The sequence below is a fragment of the Pseudophryne corroboree genome, chromosome 3 (assembly GCF_028390025.1).
Source record: "Pseudophryne corroboree isolate aPseCor3 chromosome 3, aPseCor3.hap2, whole genome shotgun sequence".
Taxonomy (NCBI): Eukaryota; Metazoa; Chordata; class Amphibia; order Anura; family Myobatrachidae; genus Pseudophryne; species Pseudophryne corroboree.
In genome coordinates this window covers 226,783,852-226,802,531 of record NC_086446.1, presented here as the reverse complement: position 1 = coordinate 226,802,531, position 18,680 = coordinate 226,783,852, and the positions used below count along the sequence as shown (strand labels likewise).

The following is an 18,680-nucleotide window of genomic DNA, read 5'->3' as shown; positions in this document are numbered from 1 at the left end:
AAGTCCACCTGGGTGCTATCTAAGTGTCACATGATCTGTCAGTATAAACACACCTTTTCTGAAAGGCACCAGAGGCTGCAACACCACTAAGCAAGAGGCATCACACCATGAAGACCAAGGAGCTCTCCAAACAAGTCAGGGACAAAGTTGTTGAGAAGCCTTCTAGTGCCCCGAGTGAGAAAATTTTAAAGTGCCTCACCCACCCCAACCCCCGCACCAAGCACATGCCAAAAACCCACGCGCTCCTGGAAAAGTGGGTGTGGCCTCACAATTTTAAATAATCAAACTATAAAAAAATATATTTTCACACACCCCCTACACTCACACATTTAGCAGCCTTAAGCATAATGGCCACAGTAGTGTTCCTTACACATTTCCAGTATAGTCTCAGACACATAATGACCCCAGTAGTGCAGTGCCGGATACACATAAGCCCCCAGTAGTGCCAAATACACATACACCCCCAGTAGTGCCAAATACACAATACATGCCACCATCAGTGCCAGATACACATATGCCCCTAGCAATGCAGTGACAGATACACATGATATGCCCCCACAGTGCCATATACATACAATATGCCCCCAGCAGTGCCAGGTACACATGATATGCCCCCACAGTGCCAGATACACATGATATGCCCCCACAGTGCCAGATACTCATGATATGCCCCCACAGTGCCAGATACTCATGATATGCCCCCACAGTGCCAGATACATATAATATGCCCACAGCAGTGCCAGATACACATGATATGCTCCAGCAGTGCCAGATACACGTGATATGCACCCAGCAGCACCAGATACACATGACATGCCCCTACAGTGTCAGATACACATATGTCCCACAGTGCCAGATACACATCATATGCCCCCACAGAGACAGATACACTTTATATGCCCCCACTGTGTCAGATTCACATTATATGCCCCCACAGTACAATATACACATTATATGCCCCCACAGTAGCAGATACACATTATATGCCCCAGTGTCAGATACATATGATATGCCCCCACAATGCCAGATGCACATTATATGCCCCCACAGTACCAGATACACATTATATGCACCACAGTGCCAGATACACATTATATGCACCACAGTGCCAGATACACATTATATGCACCACAGTGCCAGATACACATTATCCGCTACAACTGTGCACCATATGAGAGAGAAATAAACTACCCTTAAGGCAGGGCTTACTTCGAGTGGGTGCTCAGGAGGATCCAATTGCTTCTAGTTGTACCGCTCCCTCGCAGCATCCAGAAGAGGAAGAACTGGTCTGCTCTGATGACAGTGTGCGCGGGAAGGGACAGCATCAGTATCAGATGCTGGTACCAGACAGCGCGCACATAGTTTAGCTGTGGCCCGCCCACAGCAGTCCCCCTCGTCGTCACACAGCCAGTGCTCGATTAAGGACCTCATGGCCATGGAACTGAAATTTATGATGGGCCTATTGTGTAACACCGCAGAAGGTGTGACCAGCAACAGCAGGTTTGTGACTAGGGTTTTGTCATGTAGGGCCCACTACACATACAAAATGAAACTTTTTACAGAACTCAGGGTGGATGTGTGAGGGAAGTGTGTGAAGACAGGTATGGATGTGGGGGGAGCTGGTGGTCAGTAGAAATCCACTGGGGAACACTTGTATAGCAGTGTCCTGGGGATAATAGCTAGCTTTTATTATGGGCTTGTGGTGTTGCAGTGCCTTGTGCTCTTTCAGTGCAGTAATAGAATATGCCGGCTGGCTGGTGGTATAACTTACAATTGGTCGGAGATGCATGCCTGTGTCTCTAGCAGCTGTTTATCCCGGCTTCCCTTAGCAACCAGCAGCAACCAAATAGCTCAGCCACGATCTCCCGGGCCACCATCTTGGAGCTAAGCTTGAATGCTGTCAGGGGAGTACTGGGATAGAAAACCAGCCTGGGAAAGCCTCCGTAAGCAGCCCCAATGGAGGGGGGGGTTTGCTAAGATTGTCAGGATCCCCAGTCAGATGAGCAGCGACACCCCCCCCCAGCAGCTGTGACTTCACTCCAACAATGCCCCTCCCAGAGCACATAGTGCAGCTAAACGTACAAGGATTTAGCATTCACTAATGCGCAGATCATCTGCCACAGCATAGACTCCAATGTGAGCAACCCTCAGTCTGTGCACACAATCAACCACACAAAGCCTATCCCCCACACACACAAACATACAGCCTGTTCCCCCAGGCCCCCCATACACACAAAGCCTGCCCCCTCCAGGTACCATATACACACCCCTAGCCAGTCCCTTCAAACACACACAGACACTGTTCCCCCCCAGCCCTCCTACCTTCCTTCTGTTTCACCCATTCATTGAGCAAGCCGGACACAGGAGGAACATGCAAGGATGCATACAGGCCGACCAGGCAAAGTCGGGGACATGGCATAAACGTGGACTGGTGGCCACGCCACTTTTAAGGTGAAAAACATAACATTCAGGAAGCAAGCACCAGGAGCCGGCACGGCAGAGTGGTCACAGGATTGGACAAGTCACTCGACATCCCGGCAGGCAAGTCCGCCACTGGCTGCTGCTGTCAGGCATGCTGATGGGGAGGTGCTTGTGGCACATGTAGGGTTGCAGTTTCAGTGGGCGAAGCATCAGATAGGTACTGACTTTCTGTAACAGGAAAAATATTTTTTCCTGTTTACAGCAGCAGGTGATCCTGTGGGCCTATTTTAGTGGGGGGGGGGGGGGCTGGAGCTGCAGCTCCACCTGCCCCATTGTTAATCCGGCCCTGCACACAGACACTGCTAGGATGCCGGGAGGCAGGCCAAAGGACGGACACTGCTGCTGTAGGGAACTGGCTCCAGGCTCCAATATGGCAGCGAGCAGCACCCATTAAGTGTGGCACCCTGTTTGGCCGCTCCATTGGAACGTGCATGGAGCTGGCCCTACAAGTCAGGGTTGGGTTATAAAAGAATATCCAAATCTTTGATGACCCCCCGGAGCACCATCAAATCCATCATCTTCAAATGGAAAGAACATGGTACCACAACAAACTTGCCAAGAGAGGGCCGGCCACCAAAACCTTTCAGACCAGGCAAGGAGGGCATTAATCAGAGAGTCAACACAGAGACCAAAGGTAACCCTGAAGGAGCTGTAGAGTTATACAGCAGAGACTGGCGTATGTTCGTATGTGACCATAATAAGCCGTACTCTCCAAAGAGCTGAGCTTTATGGAAGAATGTCCAGAAAAAAGCCATTACTTAGTGTTAAAAATAAGAAAGCATGTTTTGAGTTTGCCAAAAGGCATGTGGACGACTCCCCAAATGTATGGAGGAAGGTGCTCTGGTCAGGTGAGACTAAAACTGAACTTTTCAGCCACCAAGGAAAATGCTATGTCTGGAGCAAACCCAACACATCCCATCACCCTAAGAAAACCATCCCCACAGTGAAACATGGTGGTGGCAACATCATGCCGTGGAGATGTTTTTCAGCGGCAGGGACTGGTAAACTGTTTAGAGTCGAGGAAAGATGGATGGTGCTAAATACAGGGATATTCTTGAGCAAAACCTGTTTCAGTCTGCCTGTGATTTGATAACAAATACAAATTGGCGCCAGAGAGCTAAATAAATGAAAATATTACAATTTTAATGCAATTTTCTAAAAATGTATACTGTTGCAACATATACTTAAAACATTATCAATTAGGGCATATCTTAGCACTGAAATCGATATAAAGTTCTATATAAGGATATATAAAATTTAGAAATTTGTGCTGGAACTCAAATGTAAAAGTTCATCCACATATTATTGCCACAGTCCAGGAACAATTTAGGTGAATGGAATAATTACCAACTGCTGTTGGAGATGATGACCTGGTGTTAGCTTGGTTCAAGATGCTACTTGGTCCAATGGTGAGCTCAGGTCCGTTTTGCAGGTATCCAAATCGCTGATGAAAAAGGTTCTTATATCTGACTTCCAGGCTTTAGTCTCAGGATGAATAAATTAGAGTCCAGCTCCTCCACCAACGCGTTTTGCTGTTTCACACAGCTTTTTCAAGGTGATATACTGCAGTGTCTGGGTGCCCTTTTTATAGCAGTGCTAATAGCCCATTCATTACAGGTGTAACATATTCAATTCATAGTACACATCCTATAATTAATTTGCTATTTAGCTCTCTGATTTAGTGACAGACATTAGGACCATAATAACTAATCTAGTTTATGTTTCAATGCTCATAAAAAAACTTATTTTAAAACAATTTCAAAGAAGCCGGATCCCGATCACATGATCGAGGGACCCACTTCCTGTGTTTGGAACGCATCCCTATTATCATTGGCTGCCACCACGGTCACATGACTGGGACCTGGCCAGCTCTCTACATTTCCTATTGACGTGCTGCCAGGAAACATGCAGCACATACTTCCTTGTTCCGGTCATGTGACCGGAAGACAGACATCATGTGACCGATCTTCAAGGAGGCCTACCACTTGTGACTCCCTCAATGTCACATGATCATACGAACCAATCATGATCACACCATGTTATTCACTGATTTTAACAGCGATCACATGAACAACAACTTTTAAAACCGTTTTTTATTTTTTCCTTCATATAATATGATTATATATATATTCTATATTTATCCAAACATCGACTAATATATATATATATATATATATATATACTGCAACTACCACCAAAGTGGAAGGTGCACTCGTGCCGAAATCAATCTCTAAATCACTTGTTGGATCAGCTTATTTTAATCAGATTCAGCGGTGATGCCATTTTTCATCGACGTTTCGGTCCATATATGGACCTTTATCAAGACAGGCACTTCAAAACATCTAAACAATAAACATTAAAAACAGTTAAAATCAATATACATAGGAAACCGGATTATCCGCACCATCACCACCAGTGCCTCCCAGGCCCTAATGACAGTCACAGAACAGCACAACAGTGCGACAGTAAAATCCAAAGTGTATATACTCAAGTGATTTGAAAAAGACCTCCACCCTCATATTTCACCTCAAAGAGACTATACGTAATCTCAGCCAGTGTAATTACCGGGACAAAATGTCAAATCATAATAGTGTGGTTAATGACTTCTTGTGAACACAAGAATCGCTGTAATGAGAATAGGGCATATAGCCTATTAGGTAAAAACCCTAAACACTTGATAGTATAAAACAAGGCACCAAAGGGCCACCCAGTGAGGGTCATGCCTGATAGTTTATAAAACAACGAATGGCAACTGAGGGCTCAGTAAGCCTAGTTCAACACTAGATCTGTAATTCAAAAACAAAAGTGTACTTACAACCAACCTTATAAACGCCAGTGGTAGCTGCAGAAGTAACATACTCACAATCCAAGTGCCGGAAGCCAAATGACAGCTGCATACTGTTCTACCACAACCAGGGGCTATTTAAGGCTCTGACACAGGAAGTACCACTTAAGATAGCTAACAAGTAATAAACCAAATAATTTAGTTAACCAGCATGGGTTATGGGGAACCCAAAATGCTTATAAAACGCTATATTACCTTAGGATCAAACTAGGTTGGTTTCAGCTACACGAGGCTAGATAAGAAAGAATTAACTAAAGCTAATGGGACAAACGCCGGAGACGCGACTTCTGCGTTCCACCGGCAGGAAGTTCATGCGTTCCACCGGCCGGAAGTGCCGTGGCTCCGCCGCAAACAAGCGATTCCACTGCTGCATTTGGACGCACTTAAAGATAAAACATACAACCAGTGGGCAGTATTAACTACGAACGAATACCAGACTACAAGGGCTGCATGAAACATATACAAATCGCGCTAATAGTAGCGACATTATTCCGCCCCACCGGAAGTGACGTCATGGCTCAAACCAGGCATACCAGAGGTGTATGGGGCTGTCAATCACAGGAGGAATCTTAGTGTGCCAAACAGTGACACTTTCGGGATATAAAGAGAAAAACTAGAGAGCCTATGGACCACTGATCTCACTACCCAACACATCATAAGTCATAAGTCATAGTACACCTTGCCCATAATCAAAAAAATACAAATATTATAAAATAGTATAATTAACAATAATAATAATAATAATAATAATAATAATAAGAAGGGCATGTAGAGTAGTGAGATAATTAACTCCATAGACCCTCGTGACTAGTCGAGGACCTGGGATAGCTCCGGGAAAAATACAAACATACATACAACACGTATTTTTATGCACAAAACACACATTACAAAAATACAAAGTACTAAATGATAAAATATAGACACAAGCTCAGGACTATGCATAATTATGTCTTAGTGCTAACAGACCCTTCACACTATGTCATCAAGGCTCTATGAGGACGATCGAAAGTAAAGGAAGATACACTTTATAAGAAGATGTTAAGAGGATTGGCCTCGTTGAGGCCCCTCTGTGCCACCGTGTTGAGTTTATGAATCCAGAAACTTTCCCTCTGTTTAAGAAGTAAAGTACGATCACCCCCACATTCGGGCGGGGGAACCCAATCAATAAGCTGGCATTTCAAAGCGGCTACCTGGTGTCTTGCAGACACAAAATATCATGCCACCGGTTTGTCAGAAAAGCCTGAAAGTAAGGCCGTATTAATGGAAGACCGGTGATTGGCCATCCGGTTGCGAAACGAGCGTGTCGTCAATCCGACGTAGCAGAGCCCGCAGGGACACTTTAAAAGGTAAACTACATAGTCCAATCGACAATGAAGATGATACTTAATGGGAATCTTTCTCCCTGTGTGTGGGTGGTATAAGATGGGGCCAGTTATCATAGATCTGCACGTAGTGCACCCCCCACACGAGAAACTGCCAGGTTTTGCCTGCATAAGCTGGATGTGGGACTTCTTCTGGTCGGGAAATGTAGTGGGTCTCAGTAGTAGTTGTTTTAAATTGGCTCCCCGTCTATATGCCACCATTGGTGCCGGTGTCCTTGTAAAGGGCAGATTGTTGTCAGATGCTACTATTGGCCAGTGCTTCCGTAGTGCTTTTCTAGTTGCATCCGAAGAACTATCAAATTGGGTGGGGAAGATCATACGATTACTACGTGTAGTATTTCTAACCTCTTGTCCATAAAAGATGTTATTTGCCTTGTTTAGGCAACGTGTGAGGACCGCTCTGGAGTACCCTCGCTCCAGAAAACGGGTGGTTATTTCAGCACATTGCTGGTCTTTAAGTGTTGGAATGGAATTAATCCTCATTGCTCCGAGGTACTTTGATATTGGCAGGCCCTCTTTCAATTCCGGTGGATGATGACTATTCGCATGTAACGTCAAGTTACGATCCGTTGGTTTACGGAACATGGTGGTATCAAGTCGGTTCCCAGTTCTAGTAATACGAACGTCCAAAAAGTTAATGGTCATAGCTGACACAGAATATGTGAACTTAATCGGACTGTCTAGTGAGTTAAGTTGACTCACCATGTCAGTAAATTCAAGCTCCGTGCCTTCCCAAAGCAAAAAGACGTCATCTATGAATCGTTTAAAGAAGGGAATACTGTGCCCATATCTTGGCAACAGATGAGTGTTCTCATAATGGGCCATAAACAGATTGGTGTAAGCAGGGGCCAAGTTGGACCCCATCGCCGTACCAGCGATTTGGAGGAAGTAATAATTTTTGTACATGAAATGATTGCATGTCAAGACCAATGAGGTTAATTCCAACACAAACTCAGTGGGGTAATTTCTGCATGAGAAACTAGAAAGACACTTTCGCATTACCTCCATACCCTGCTGATGGGTTATGACAGTGTATAGGGAACACACATCCATTGTCACCAATAGAGTGTGATCACTGAGCTTGTCAAAATTCTGGAGATGTAAAAGAAAATCCCCAGTGTCTCTTAAGTAGCTGTCAGTTTTTAACTCTAAAGGCTGCAAAATACTGTTAACAAAAATAGCAATGGGCTGCAGGAGGGAACCTTCCGCAGCAATGATTGGTCTGCCCGGAGGGTGTGTTAAAGTTTTATGAATCTTAGGTAGTGTGTACAAAATGGGACACCTGGGTGAGTTAACAGTCAAATATTTTAGTAAATCCTCACAAATATAACCCTGCTCAAAACCTAACTTCAAACATTGGTCAATCTTAGATTTGATCTTGGGTATCGGATTGACAGCCAACTTCTGATAAGTTATTACGTCTGATAATAGTCGGTTGATCTCCATGTCGTAGTCAGTCCGATCTTGGACGACGATGGCATCCCCCTTATCCGCAGGGCGGATCACTATATTGGGGGAGTCTCTTAATGTTTTAATTGCTTTCCTCTCTGCAGAGGAAATATTATCAAACTCTGAGATCCCGCCTCCTAAAAAAATGTTTGATAATCTTTCCTCTGCAGAGAGGAAAGCAATGAAAACATTAAGAGACTCCCCCAATATAGTGATCCACCCTGCGGATAAGGGGGGTGCCATCGTCGTCCAAGATTGGACTGACTACGACATGGAGATCAACCGACAATTATCAGACGTAATGACTTATCAGAAGTTGGCTGTCAATCCGATACCCAAGATCAAATCTAAGATTGACCAATGTTTGAAGTTAAATTTTGAGCAGGGTTATATTTGTGAGAATTTACTAAAATATTTGACTGTTAACTCACCCAGGTGTCCCATTTTGTACACACTACCTAAGATTCATAAAACATTAACACGCCCTCCGGGCAGACCAATCATTGCTGCGGAAGGTTCCCTCCTGCAGCCCATTGCTATTTTTGTTAACAGTATTTTGCAGCCTTTTGTGTTAAAAACTGACAGCTACTTAAGAGACACTGGGGATTTTCTTTTACATCTCCGGAATTTTGACAAGCTCAGTGATCACACTCTATTGGTGACAATGGATGTGTGTTCCCTATACACTGTCATACCCCATCAGCAGGGTATGGAGGTAATGCGAAAGTGTCTTTCTAGTTTCCCGTGCAGAGATTACCCCACTGAGTTTGTGTTGGAATTAACCTCATTGGTCTTGACATGTAATCATTTCATGTACAAAAATTATTACTTCCTCCAAATCGCTGGAACGGCGATGGGGTCCAACTTGGCCCCTGTTTACGCCAATCTGTTTATGGCCCATTACGAGAACACTCATCTGTTGCCAAGATATTTGCTTTGGGAAGGCACGGAGCTTGAATTTACTGACATGGTGAGTCAACTTAACTCACTAGATAGTCCGATTAAGTTCACATATTCTGTGTCAGCTACGACCATTAACTTTTTAGACGTTCGTATTACTAGAACTGGGAACCGACTTGATACCATGTTCCGTAAACCAACGGATCGTAACTTGACGTTACATGCGAATAGTCACCATCCACCGGCATTGAAAGAGGGCCTGCCAATATCACAGTACCTCAGAGCAATGAGGATTAATTCCATTCCAACACTCAAAGACCAGCAATGTGCTGAAATAACCACCCGTTTTCTGGAGCGAGGGTACTCCAGAGCGGTCCTCACACGTTGCCTAAACAAGGCAAATAACATCTTTTATGGACAAGAGGTTAGAAATACTACACATAGTAATCGTATGATCTTCCCCACCCAATTTGATAGTTCTTCGGATGCAACTAGAAAAGCACTACGGAAGCACTGGCCAATAGTAGCATCTGACAACAATCTGCCCTTTACAAGGACACCGACGGTGACATATAGACAGGGAGCCAATTTAAAACAACTACTACTGAGACCCACTACATTTCCCGACCAGAAGAAGTTCCACATCCAGCTTATGCAGGCAAAACCTGGCAGTTTCTCGTGTGGGGGGTGCACTACGTGCAGATCTATGATAACTGGCCCCATCTTATACCACCCACACACAGGGAGAAAGATTCCCATTAAGTATCATCTTCATTGTCGATTGGACTATGTAGTTTACCTTTTAAAGTGTCCCTGCGGGCTCTGCTACGTCGGATTGACGACACGCTCGTTTCGCGACCGGATGGCCAATCACCGGCCTTACTTTCAGGCTTTTCTGACAAACCGGTGGCACGACATTTTGTGTCTGCAAGACACCAGGTAGCCGCTTTGAAATGCCAGCTTATTGATTGGGTTCCCCCGCCCGAATGTGGGGGTGATCGTACTTTACTTCTTAAACAGAGGGAAAGTTTCTGGATCCATAAACTCAACACGGTGGCACCGAGGGGCCTCAACGAGGCCAATCCTCTTAACATCTTCTTATAAAGTGTATCTTCCTTTACTTTCGATCGTCCTCATAGAGCCTTGATGACATAGTGTGAAGGGTCTATTAGCACTAAGACATTATTATGCATAGTCCTGAGCTTGTGTCTATATTTTATCATTTAGTACTTTGTATTTTTGTAATGTGTGTTTTGTGCATAAAAATACGTGTTGTATGTATGTTTGTATTTTTCCCGGAGCTATCCCAGGTCCTCGACTAGTCACGAGGGTCTATGGAGTTAATTATCTCACTACTCTACATGCCCTTATTATTATTATTATTATTATTATTATTATTATTGTTAATTATACTATTTTATAATAATTGTATTTTTTTGATTTTGGGCAAGGTGTACTATGACTTATGACTTATGATGTGTTGGGTAGTGAGATCAGTGGTCCATAGGCTCTCTAGTTTTTCTCTTTATATCCCGAAAGTGTCACTGTTTGGCACACTAAGATTCCTCCTGTGATTGACAGCCCTATACACCTCTGGTATGCCTGGTTTGAGCCATGACGTCACTTCCGGTGGGGCGGAATAATGTCGCTACTATTAGCGCGATTTGTATATGTTTCATGCAGACCTTGTAGTCTGGTATGCGTTCGTAGTTAATACTGCCCACTGGTTGTATGTTTTATCTTTAAGTGCGTCCACATGCAGCAGTGGAATAGCTTGTTTGCGGCGGAGCCACGGCACTTCCGGCCGGTGGAACGAATGAACTTCCTGCCGGTGGAACGCAGAAGTTGCGTCTCCGGCGTTTGTCCCATTAGCTTTAGTTAATTCTTTCTTATCTAGCCTTGTGTAGCTGAAACCAACCTAGTTTGATCCTAAGGTAATATAGCGTTTTATAAGCATTTTGGGTTCCCCATAACCCGTGCTGGTTAACATAATTATTTTGTTTATTACTTGTTAGCTACCTTAAGTGGTACTTCCTGTGTCAGAGCCTTAAATAGCCCCTGGTTGTGGTAGAACAGTATGCAACTGTCATTTGGCTTCCGGCACTTGGATTGTGAGTATGTTACTTCTGCAGCTACCACTGGCGTTTATAAGGTTGGTTGTAAGTACACTTTTGTTTTTGAATTACAGATCTAGTGTTGAACTAGGCTTACTGAGCCCTCAGCTGCCATTCGTTGTTTTATAAACTATCAGGTATGACCCTCACTGGGTGGTCCTTTGGTGCCTTGTTTTATACTATCAAGTGTTTTGGGTATTTACCTAATAGGCTATATGCCCTATTCTCATTACAGCGATTCTTGTGTTCACAAGAAGTCATTAACCACACTATTATGATTTGACGTTTTGTCCAGGTAATTACACTGGCTGAGATTACGTATAGTCTCTTTGAGGTGAAATATGAGGGTGGAGGTCTTTTTCAAATCACTTGAGTATATACACTTTGGATTTTACTGTCGCACTGTTGTGCTGTTCTGTGACTGTCATTAGGGCCTGGGAGGCACTGGTGGTGATGGTGCGGATAATCCGGTTTCTTATATATATTGATTTTAACTGTTTCTAATGTTTATTTTTAGATGTTTTGAAGTGCCTGTCTTGATAAAGGTCCATATATGGACCGAAAAGTAGATGAAAAATGGCATCACCACTGAATCTGATTAAAATAAGCTGATCCAACAAGTGATTTAGAGATTGATTTCGGCCCGAGTGCACCTTCCACTTTGGTGGTAGTTGCGGTATATTGGTGGCCTATCTGGTCATTAGGAGCACCCGCCTATTTACCTATGTGAATTGATGAGTGCAGGACTCTTTGTGGATATATATATATATATATATATAGAGTTAATTTTATATTACTAATATACAATAGACAGTTGAAATTTATTGATCAGATGCCATCTTGTGGTTAGACAGTATTATTACACTTAATTCAAATCTCACATTCACCAATATACAGTACATCCACCTAACATTTCATTTATAATGGCTCGGCTCTAAGATTAAGTGTAATACCTTAAGAATATATGTAAATATAAACTGTAAATATGTAAAAATACTCAGAGCACACAAACCAGCTGAAAATTAATATATCGTTATAATACAGCATTCAGCTCAAGTGCTTCATTCAAACCACTTGGGAAAAGTGTGTTCAGCTGGAAGGTCCAGAAGATTTCCTGTCTACACTGTCTAGTGAACCTATCCCCCCCCCCCCCCCCCGAGTGGTTTTCGGAATATGTTCTAACCCCGTGATGCTCAAAGAAGAAGGATCTTTAATATGGTGTAGAGCAAAGTGTTGAGAGACACTATGTTTGGTTATTCCATTAATTATGTTCCTTCTATGCTCCATGAACCTGGTCTTTAGCATCCTGGTGGTTCTACCCACATATTTTAGATGGCAATCGCATTGTAAAAGATATACCACCCACATAGTGTTACAGTTTATAAAACTAGTGATGGAAATATTCTCACCCTCCATAGGTAGGGTTATCATAGTAGTTTTATTACAAACATGCTTAGACGTAGTACATCTAGTAGCCCCACATTTGTAGAATCCTTTAATATTACTTTTTAACCACGTTTTCTCTACACCCTTAATTTTCTCTTATGTTCTTAATTGGCTTGGTGCCAATATAGTCTTAAGTGATTTATTTCTTCTAAAGACAAAGTCGGGCTTCAATGGTAGAATGTCACACAAAACGGGATCGCTCCTGAGCATATGAAAATTGCATTTTACTATAGATTTGATATCGTTAGATCTGGAGTTATATTTAGAAATAAATTCCCACTCTCTGTTTTCTGATTTCAACATACTTTTATCTTTTGAACACAATAAAGATTATCGATAGCCAATACTTCTTTTAGAGCTCAATCTAATAAGTATTGAGGATAGTCTTTACACTTAAAGGTCTCCACTAATACTTTTGCTTGTTCGGCAAAGGACTCCATAGTGGAACAATTCCTACGTAATCGTAGCAGTTGCCCTTTCGGAATGTTGTTTTTCCATGCAGCATGATGAGCACTTCTGTAATTTAAATAAGCGTTACTGCCCACATCTTTCACAAAATTAGATGTTTGAATTTGATTACTCACTATTTCAAGGATTATGTCCAGAAAGGAAAGTTTAGTGGTACTAAAATTAGATGTGAAAACTAAATTAAAAGTGTTGGTGCTGAGATAATTAACAAAATCAGAGATGGTGTTAGAGTCCCCATCCCAAATAATAAAAAGATAGTCTATGTACCGGCCATAGAGGACCAGATTTGCACCACGCCCCCCCCCCCAAAGTAGCTCCTCCTCCAATTCACCCACATAGAGATTTGCATAGCTTGGCGCAAACCTGGTCCTCATGGCCGTGCCCATAATTTGACGATAATGTTTGAAAAAGAAAATAATTATGTGAAAGAATGAAAGAAATTGAGTCCAACAGAAAACTCCTGTGTCTCTCGGTGAGGTCATGTCCTGATCCAAAACATTCCTTATGGCCTGCACACCAAGTCCATGTGGGATATTGGTGTACATCCAGAGTTGCCATTAGATATGAAGGTTTCCATAATACTTCCTGAATTAATTGCAAAAAATGCAAGGTATCGCGGATGTGTGACCTCAACCGAGAGACATGCGGCTACAGATGCCTATCAACATAGGCTGAAAGAAAGGAAGTAAGCAAATTAACACCCGAAATAATGGGATGTCCAGGGGGTGCAGTGAGAGACTTGTGAATTTTGGGTAAGTGATAGAAAACAGGAATAGTTGGAAAAGAAGGAAATAAAAATTTAAACTCCTCTCTGGAAATAACCCCATCTTCTAGTGCATCAGTGAGAAGAATATGCAATTCCTTTAGGTAAAGGGAGGTAGGGTCATCAGACAGTATTTGATAAAATTGTTAATCGCACAGCTGTCTGTGAGCTGCCTTTATGTACTCTTCTTTATTCTGTATGACTAAACCTCCCCCTTATCTGCTTCCTTGATTATAATATTAGAATCCTCTGTCAACCTTTTTATGGCCTGCTTTTCAAATTTAGTTAGATTACTTTTTGGCTTATTCTTTGTTAAACAGATGGATCTAAAATCATTAAGTGTGGCTTTGTAGAATGTTTCTACTTGGCTACTCTTGAAGCTTATTGGAAAAAAGTCTGATTTGACTCTACATGATTCTTTATCAATGTCAAATATTTTCTGAGTGGATTCTTGATCATTTTCTTTTTCTAGTTCCTCCATGATTTCAAGGACTGGATCATCTGTGGAGTCCAATATTATATGTAATGAATCATTAGTAGTGGATGTATCCATTTTTTTTTGCGAAAAAATGTTTCCTACATAAAGTTCTGACGAAACGGTTGAGATCTACATACAGATCAAATAGATTGGGGTCTTCTGTAGGGGAAAACTTTAGACCCTTTGAAAGGAGGGAAAGTTCTGCTTCAGTCAATTTTTTTGAAGATAGATTAAAAATGCTTTTCTTATTGTTCAGAGCATTTTTCTTATTTAATTTCTTAAATCTCTCCTTTTTACCTCCCCACTTTCCTCTGTACTTGGGTTTCTGTTTCTTTTTGGGTTAAATTCCTGATTCCTTTTGGGCCACGACCTCTCCTAATTGGGATGGTTGCGCCGGTCCAAAAGAGAAAAGGAAGCTGAATGCCCCTCCTTCGGTTCTCTATTGCCCCTGAATTGATACTCTGTAGGGCGTGCTCCTGCTTGGTGCGATCTCCTATTTTGGCTAAGATCTGAGAGGTCTCCAGATGTTACAATTAATGCTCCATTATAATCACTTGTTCTTAATGGTTTTTTCCACCTCCGCTCATTATCTTTAGAGCTTTTTTCATGGGTGTCCCTAGTTGTCCTATATTTACCTTTAAATGACCTTACACAGCCATTTTTATAATCGTCCATATCCCATTTAAATTTATTGCACTTTGACTCTGTGATGGTAAGTTCATATTTGAATACTTTTTCAGCTGTCATATGATCCCTCTCTGTATACTCTGGTGTAGTTTTATAACCCTCTAATTTCTTTTTGATAGTATCAGTTTCTATGACCAATTGGTCCACTTTTTTATTTCTATATTGGATAACCAATTCCATGAGACAGAGAGCATCTGTCCAAGATGCTCTCCCATTCATCCAGGAATTCTGGTACATCCTGGAAAATAGAGGGTTTAAAAAGGCCTAATCCCCTAGGGATTATTTTTTTGTCCACATACTTCTGTAGGTTTATGCTATCCAGCCAGTGTTTGGTCTCTTGTTTAAGTAGATCTCCAAAACTATAAAATCTGGTTTTAGTACATCCTCATTATTGACAGTATCAATACCCTTATTATAATCCCATTTAGACATATACAATTGTCTCCTATTATGTATGTCACTAAAAGAAGTGAAGCAACTCATTATTGCAGCCAAATAAAAACTGTGTGTGTTTGTAAGGAATAAATTACTAAGTAATTTATTTGGCGCTAGTAATGAGCTGCTTGACTAGGTGCTGCCAATACAATAAGGGCTAGTTAGACCCCACAAATAAAAATAACAAATACAAATTGGCGCCAGAGAGCTAAATAAATGAAAATATTACAATTTTAATGCAATTTTCTAAAAATGTATACTGTTGCAACATATACTTAAAACATTATCAATTAGGGCATATTTTAGCACTGTAATCGATATAAAAGTTCCAGATAAGGATATATAGAATTTAGAAATTTGTGCTGGAACTCAAATGTAAAAGTTCATCCACATATTATTGCCACAGTCCAGGAACAATTTAGGCGAATGGAATAATTACCAACTGCTGTTGGAGATGATGACCTGGCGTTAGCTTGGTTCAAGATGCTACTTGGTCCAATGTCTGTGATTTGAGACTGGGATGGAGGTTCACCTTCCAGCAGGAAGGTGAACCTCCGAAGCAGACTGCTAAAGCAACACTCGAGTGGTTTAAGGGGAAACATTTAAATGTGTTGGAATGGCCTAGTCAAAGCCCAGATCTCAATCCAATTGAGAATCTGTGGTCAGACTTGAAGATTGCTGTTCACAAGTGGAAACCATCCAACATGAAGGAGCTGGAGCAGTTTTGCCTTGAGGAATGGTCAAAAATCCCAGTGGGAAGATGTGGCAAGCTCATAGATACTTATCCAAAGTGACTTCCAGCTGTAATTGCCGCAAAAGGTGGCTCTACAAAGTACAGACTTTAGCAGGGGGTGAATAGTTATGTACGCTGAAGTTTTCTATTATTTTGTCCTATTTGTTGTTTGCTTCACAATTAAAAAAAAAAACATCTTCAAAGTTGTAGGCATGTTCTGTGAATGGAATGATGCAAACCTTCAAACAATCCATTTTAATTCCAGGTTGCAAGGCAAAAAACATGACAAATGGTGGGTGAATACATTAGTAAGGCACTGTATGTATGCATGTATGTATTGTAAAGAAAACAAGTATTAATAAAAAAAAATCTCATCATGTTGGTACATGCACCATGGAACAGACGTGCGTGACACATTCCTACCACCGAGAGAGAGATAAAGTAGGAGGGAGAGAAAGTGGAGAAAAAAGGTGGGGCACTGAAAACAAATAGAAGGAAGAGAGACAGGAGGAAAAAAAAGGAAAAATAATAAACCCAGGCAGTGCTGGGGAAAATAGCTAGTTATTTTCATACTTTTGAAGCGTATAAGCATAAAACAGAATTAATTTCTGTACATCAAAACTGGTATTCATAGCAATTGCAGTACAATATTATTTGGATCTTTGAGAGATTCTGAAAGATACTGTAGACTAGTAAGTGTTGTATATTTAAACTTTATTGTAAAACAATAAGTGTATGTGTGTTTGTCACTGTCTACGCCAGAAAAATTGCTTTAAAAACACCAGTTCTACAAAATAAATTTTAGATCACTCAGTCACCACTACATTCTAGAAAGTGTATGTTTTCCATTTTAAGGATAAAAAAAGTTATGTTTTTACTCTCAATACAAGTATAAAGAAGAAAGATAAATTAAGTTGGATAACAATTTAAGATAGTTATTAACCTGTTTTAAGAGTTGCCACGTGTAAATAATATGCAAAATTTGAATATGGCAGTTTGTTTAATAGTGGGGAAAAAACAATTCCCTCAGCTCCTTGCAAGTTAATTGGTCTAATTAGATAGTAGGAAGGAGAAAATAAGATGTGTCATCGGATTAGCATCTTAACATCTGTTACCTCCCCTTGCATAGAGAGTCCTTACATTATCCTGAATGGCAACAACCATCACAGTTCTTTAGAGTAAAATTATAGTACATTCTCAAAGGAAATAAAAATCACCATTCTGATATTGGAAATGAAGTATGTCTGGCACTTTACAGAATCTGTACTCTTATCTTTGCTTCATATTTGCTTAGCAGGTAAGTGAAATTCATTTATTTCTAGCATGTGATTCTGAGATGCAAAGAAGCTTACAGACCAGTAAAGCTAATCTATCTTTAGCGATCCTGCACATTAATCTTTTACAATTGAGGGACCTATGCTACAGCCCAGTTTATATGTAATAATTGCCCTAAGACTCCCCTAAATTGTTTTAATTTAATGTTGCCAGCAGGGCAACAATCATTTGTAGGTAACATGATGTTAACAGATACTTTATACCTTAATTTATAAAAACTTATTTGGTTTAATCTTTATTATTCAAGTTATTAATAACTATATTTGTTACCAAATTATCAACAGAAAGTAAAGATTACCCTGGTTATGAATGCACATGTGATGCTGTATTCGCTATTGAAAATCCTCTGTGGTTGCTGTCAATCAATCTTTTTTTATGACCATGATTTTAGGTATTCAGCTACTGGCTGTACAGTGTCAAATGAATTTTTACAGCATGGCAAACAAAAGGTTAAACTATGTAAATTTACAGATTAAGAAAACAGACATTGATATTTGTCATAATATGAAAACTCAGGTCATAATGAGTTTACACACATGTTTTACGGGTAGACATAGAGCTGTTCCAGGTGATCTGACAAGAGAAATATTAAACTATATGTTTGTTTATATATATATATATATATATATATATATTTATTAGGCACATACACCAGTTCTGTCTCGACATTTATTTGTCATGCTATTTTAGTTTGTGCTTTATATAATTCAATGTATTTCCTCTGGTCTGATATATAGCATACAGCAATTAGAGAAAGGGGAGGGGGGGGGGGTTAGACTGTTGAAAAAAAAAACCTCTTTGTAATCTTCTATTTATTAATATTTTAATTGCAAGATTATAAATAGTTTTATTATAGGACATTTTTTAGTGTGTGTGTGTGTGTGTGTGGTACTATAAATATACACAGATATATGAATGCAAACAATCAATCTCACAGGGACGTAATTGTATTAATTTTATGATTACTATTATATATTTTTGGGTAGTATTTTTGTATTTGGCTTGATTGATGTAATTCGCTTTTCTTACACTGTATATTAAAAACAATTTCTAAAACATTTATATTATTAGGATTGTTACACTGAAACAAAATGATAGTAGCATTATTTCAATTAAAATTTAAACACAGCTAATACATTTTTATTGATGCATTTCTTTTTCTAA

General features: G+C 40.7%; 1 protein-coding gene across 1 annotated transcript in view; it reads left to right on the top strand.

Moving 5' to 3' along the window:
- The first annotated feature begins 17,341 nt into the window (after positions 1-17,341).
- The window catches only part of CDHR1 (cadherin related family member 1), a 267,836-nt gene continuing 266,497 nt past the window's right edge, over positions 17,342-18,680 (top strand). Inside the window, exon 1 of the mRNA XM_063958865.1 lies at positions 17,342-17,478. Within this exon, the coding sequence (XP_063814935.1) occupies positions 17,415-17,478 (64 nt within the window). The 5' untranslated portion in view covers positions 17,342-17,414. The remainder of the gene's footprint in view (positions 17,479-18,680) is intronic.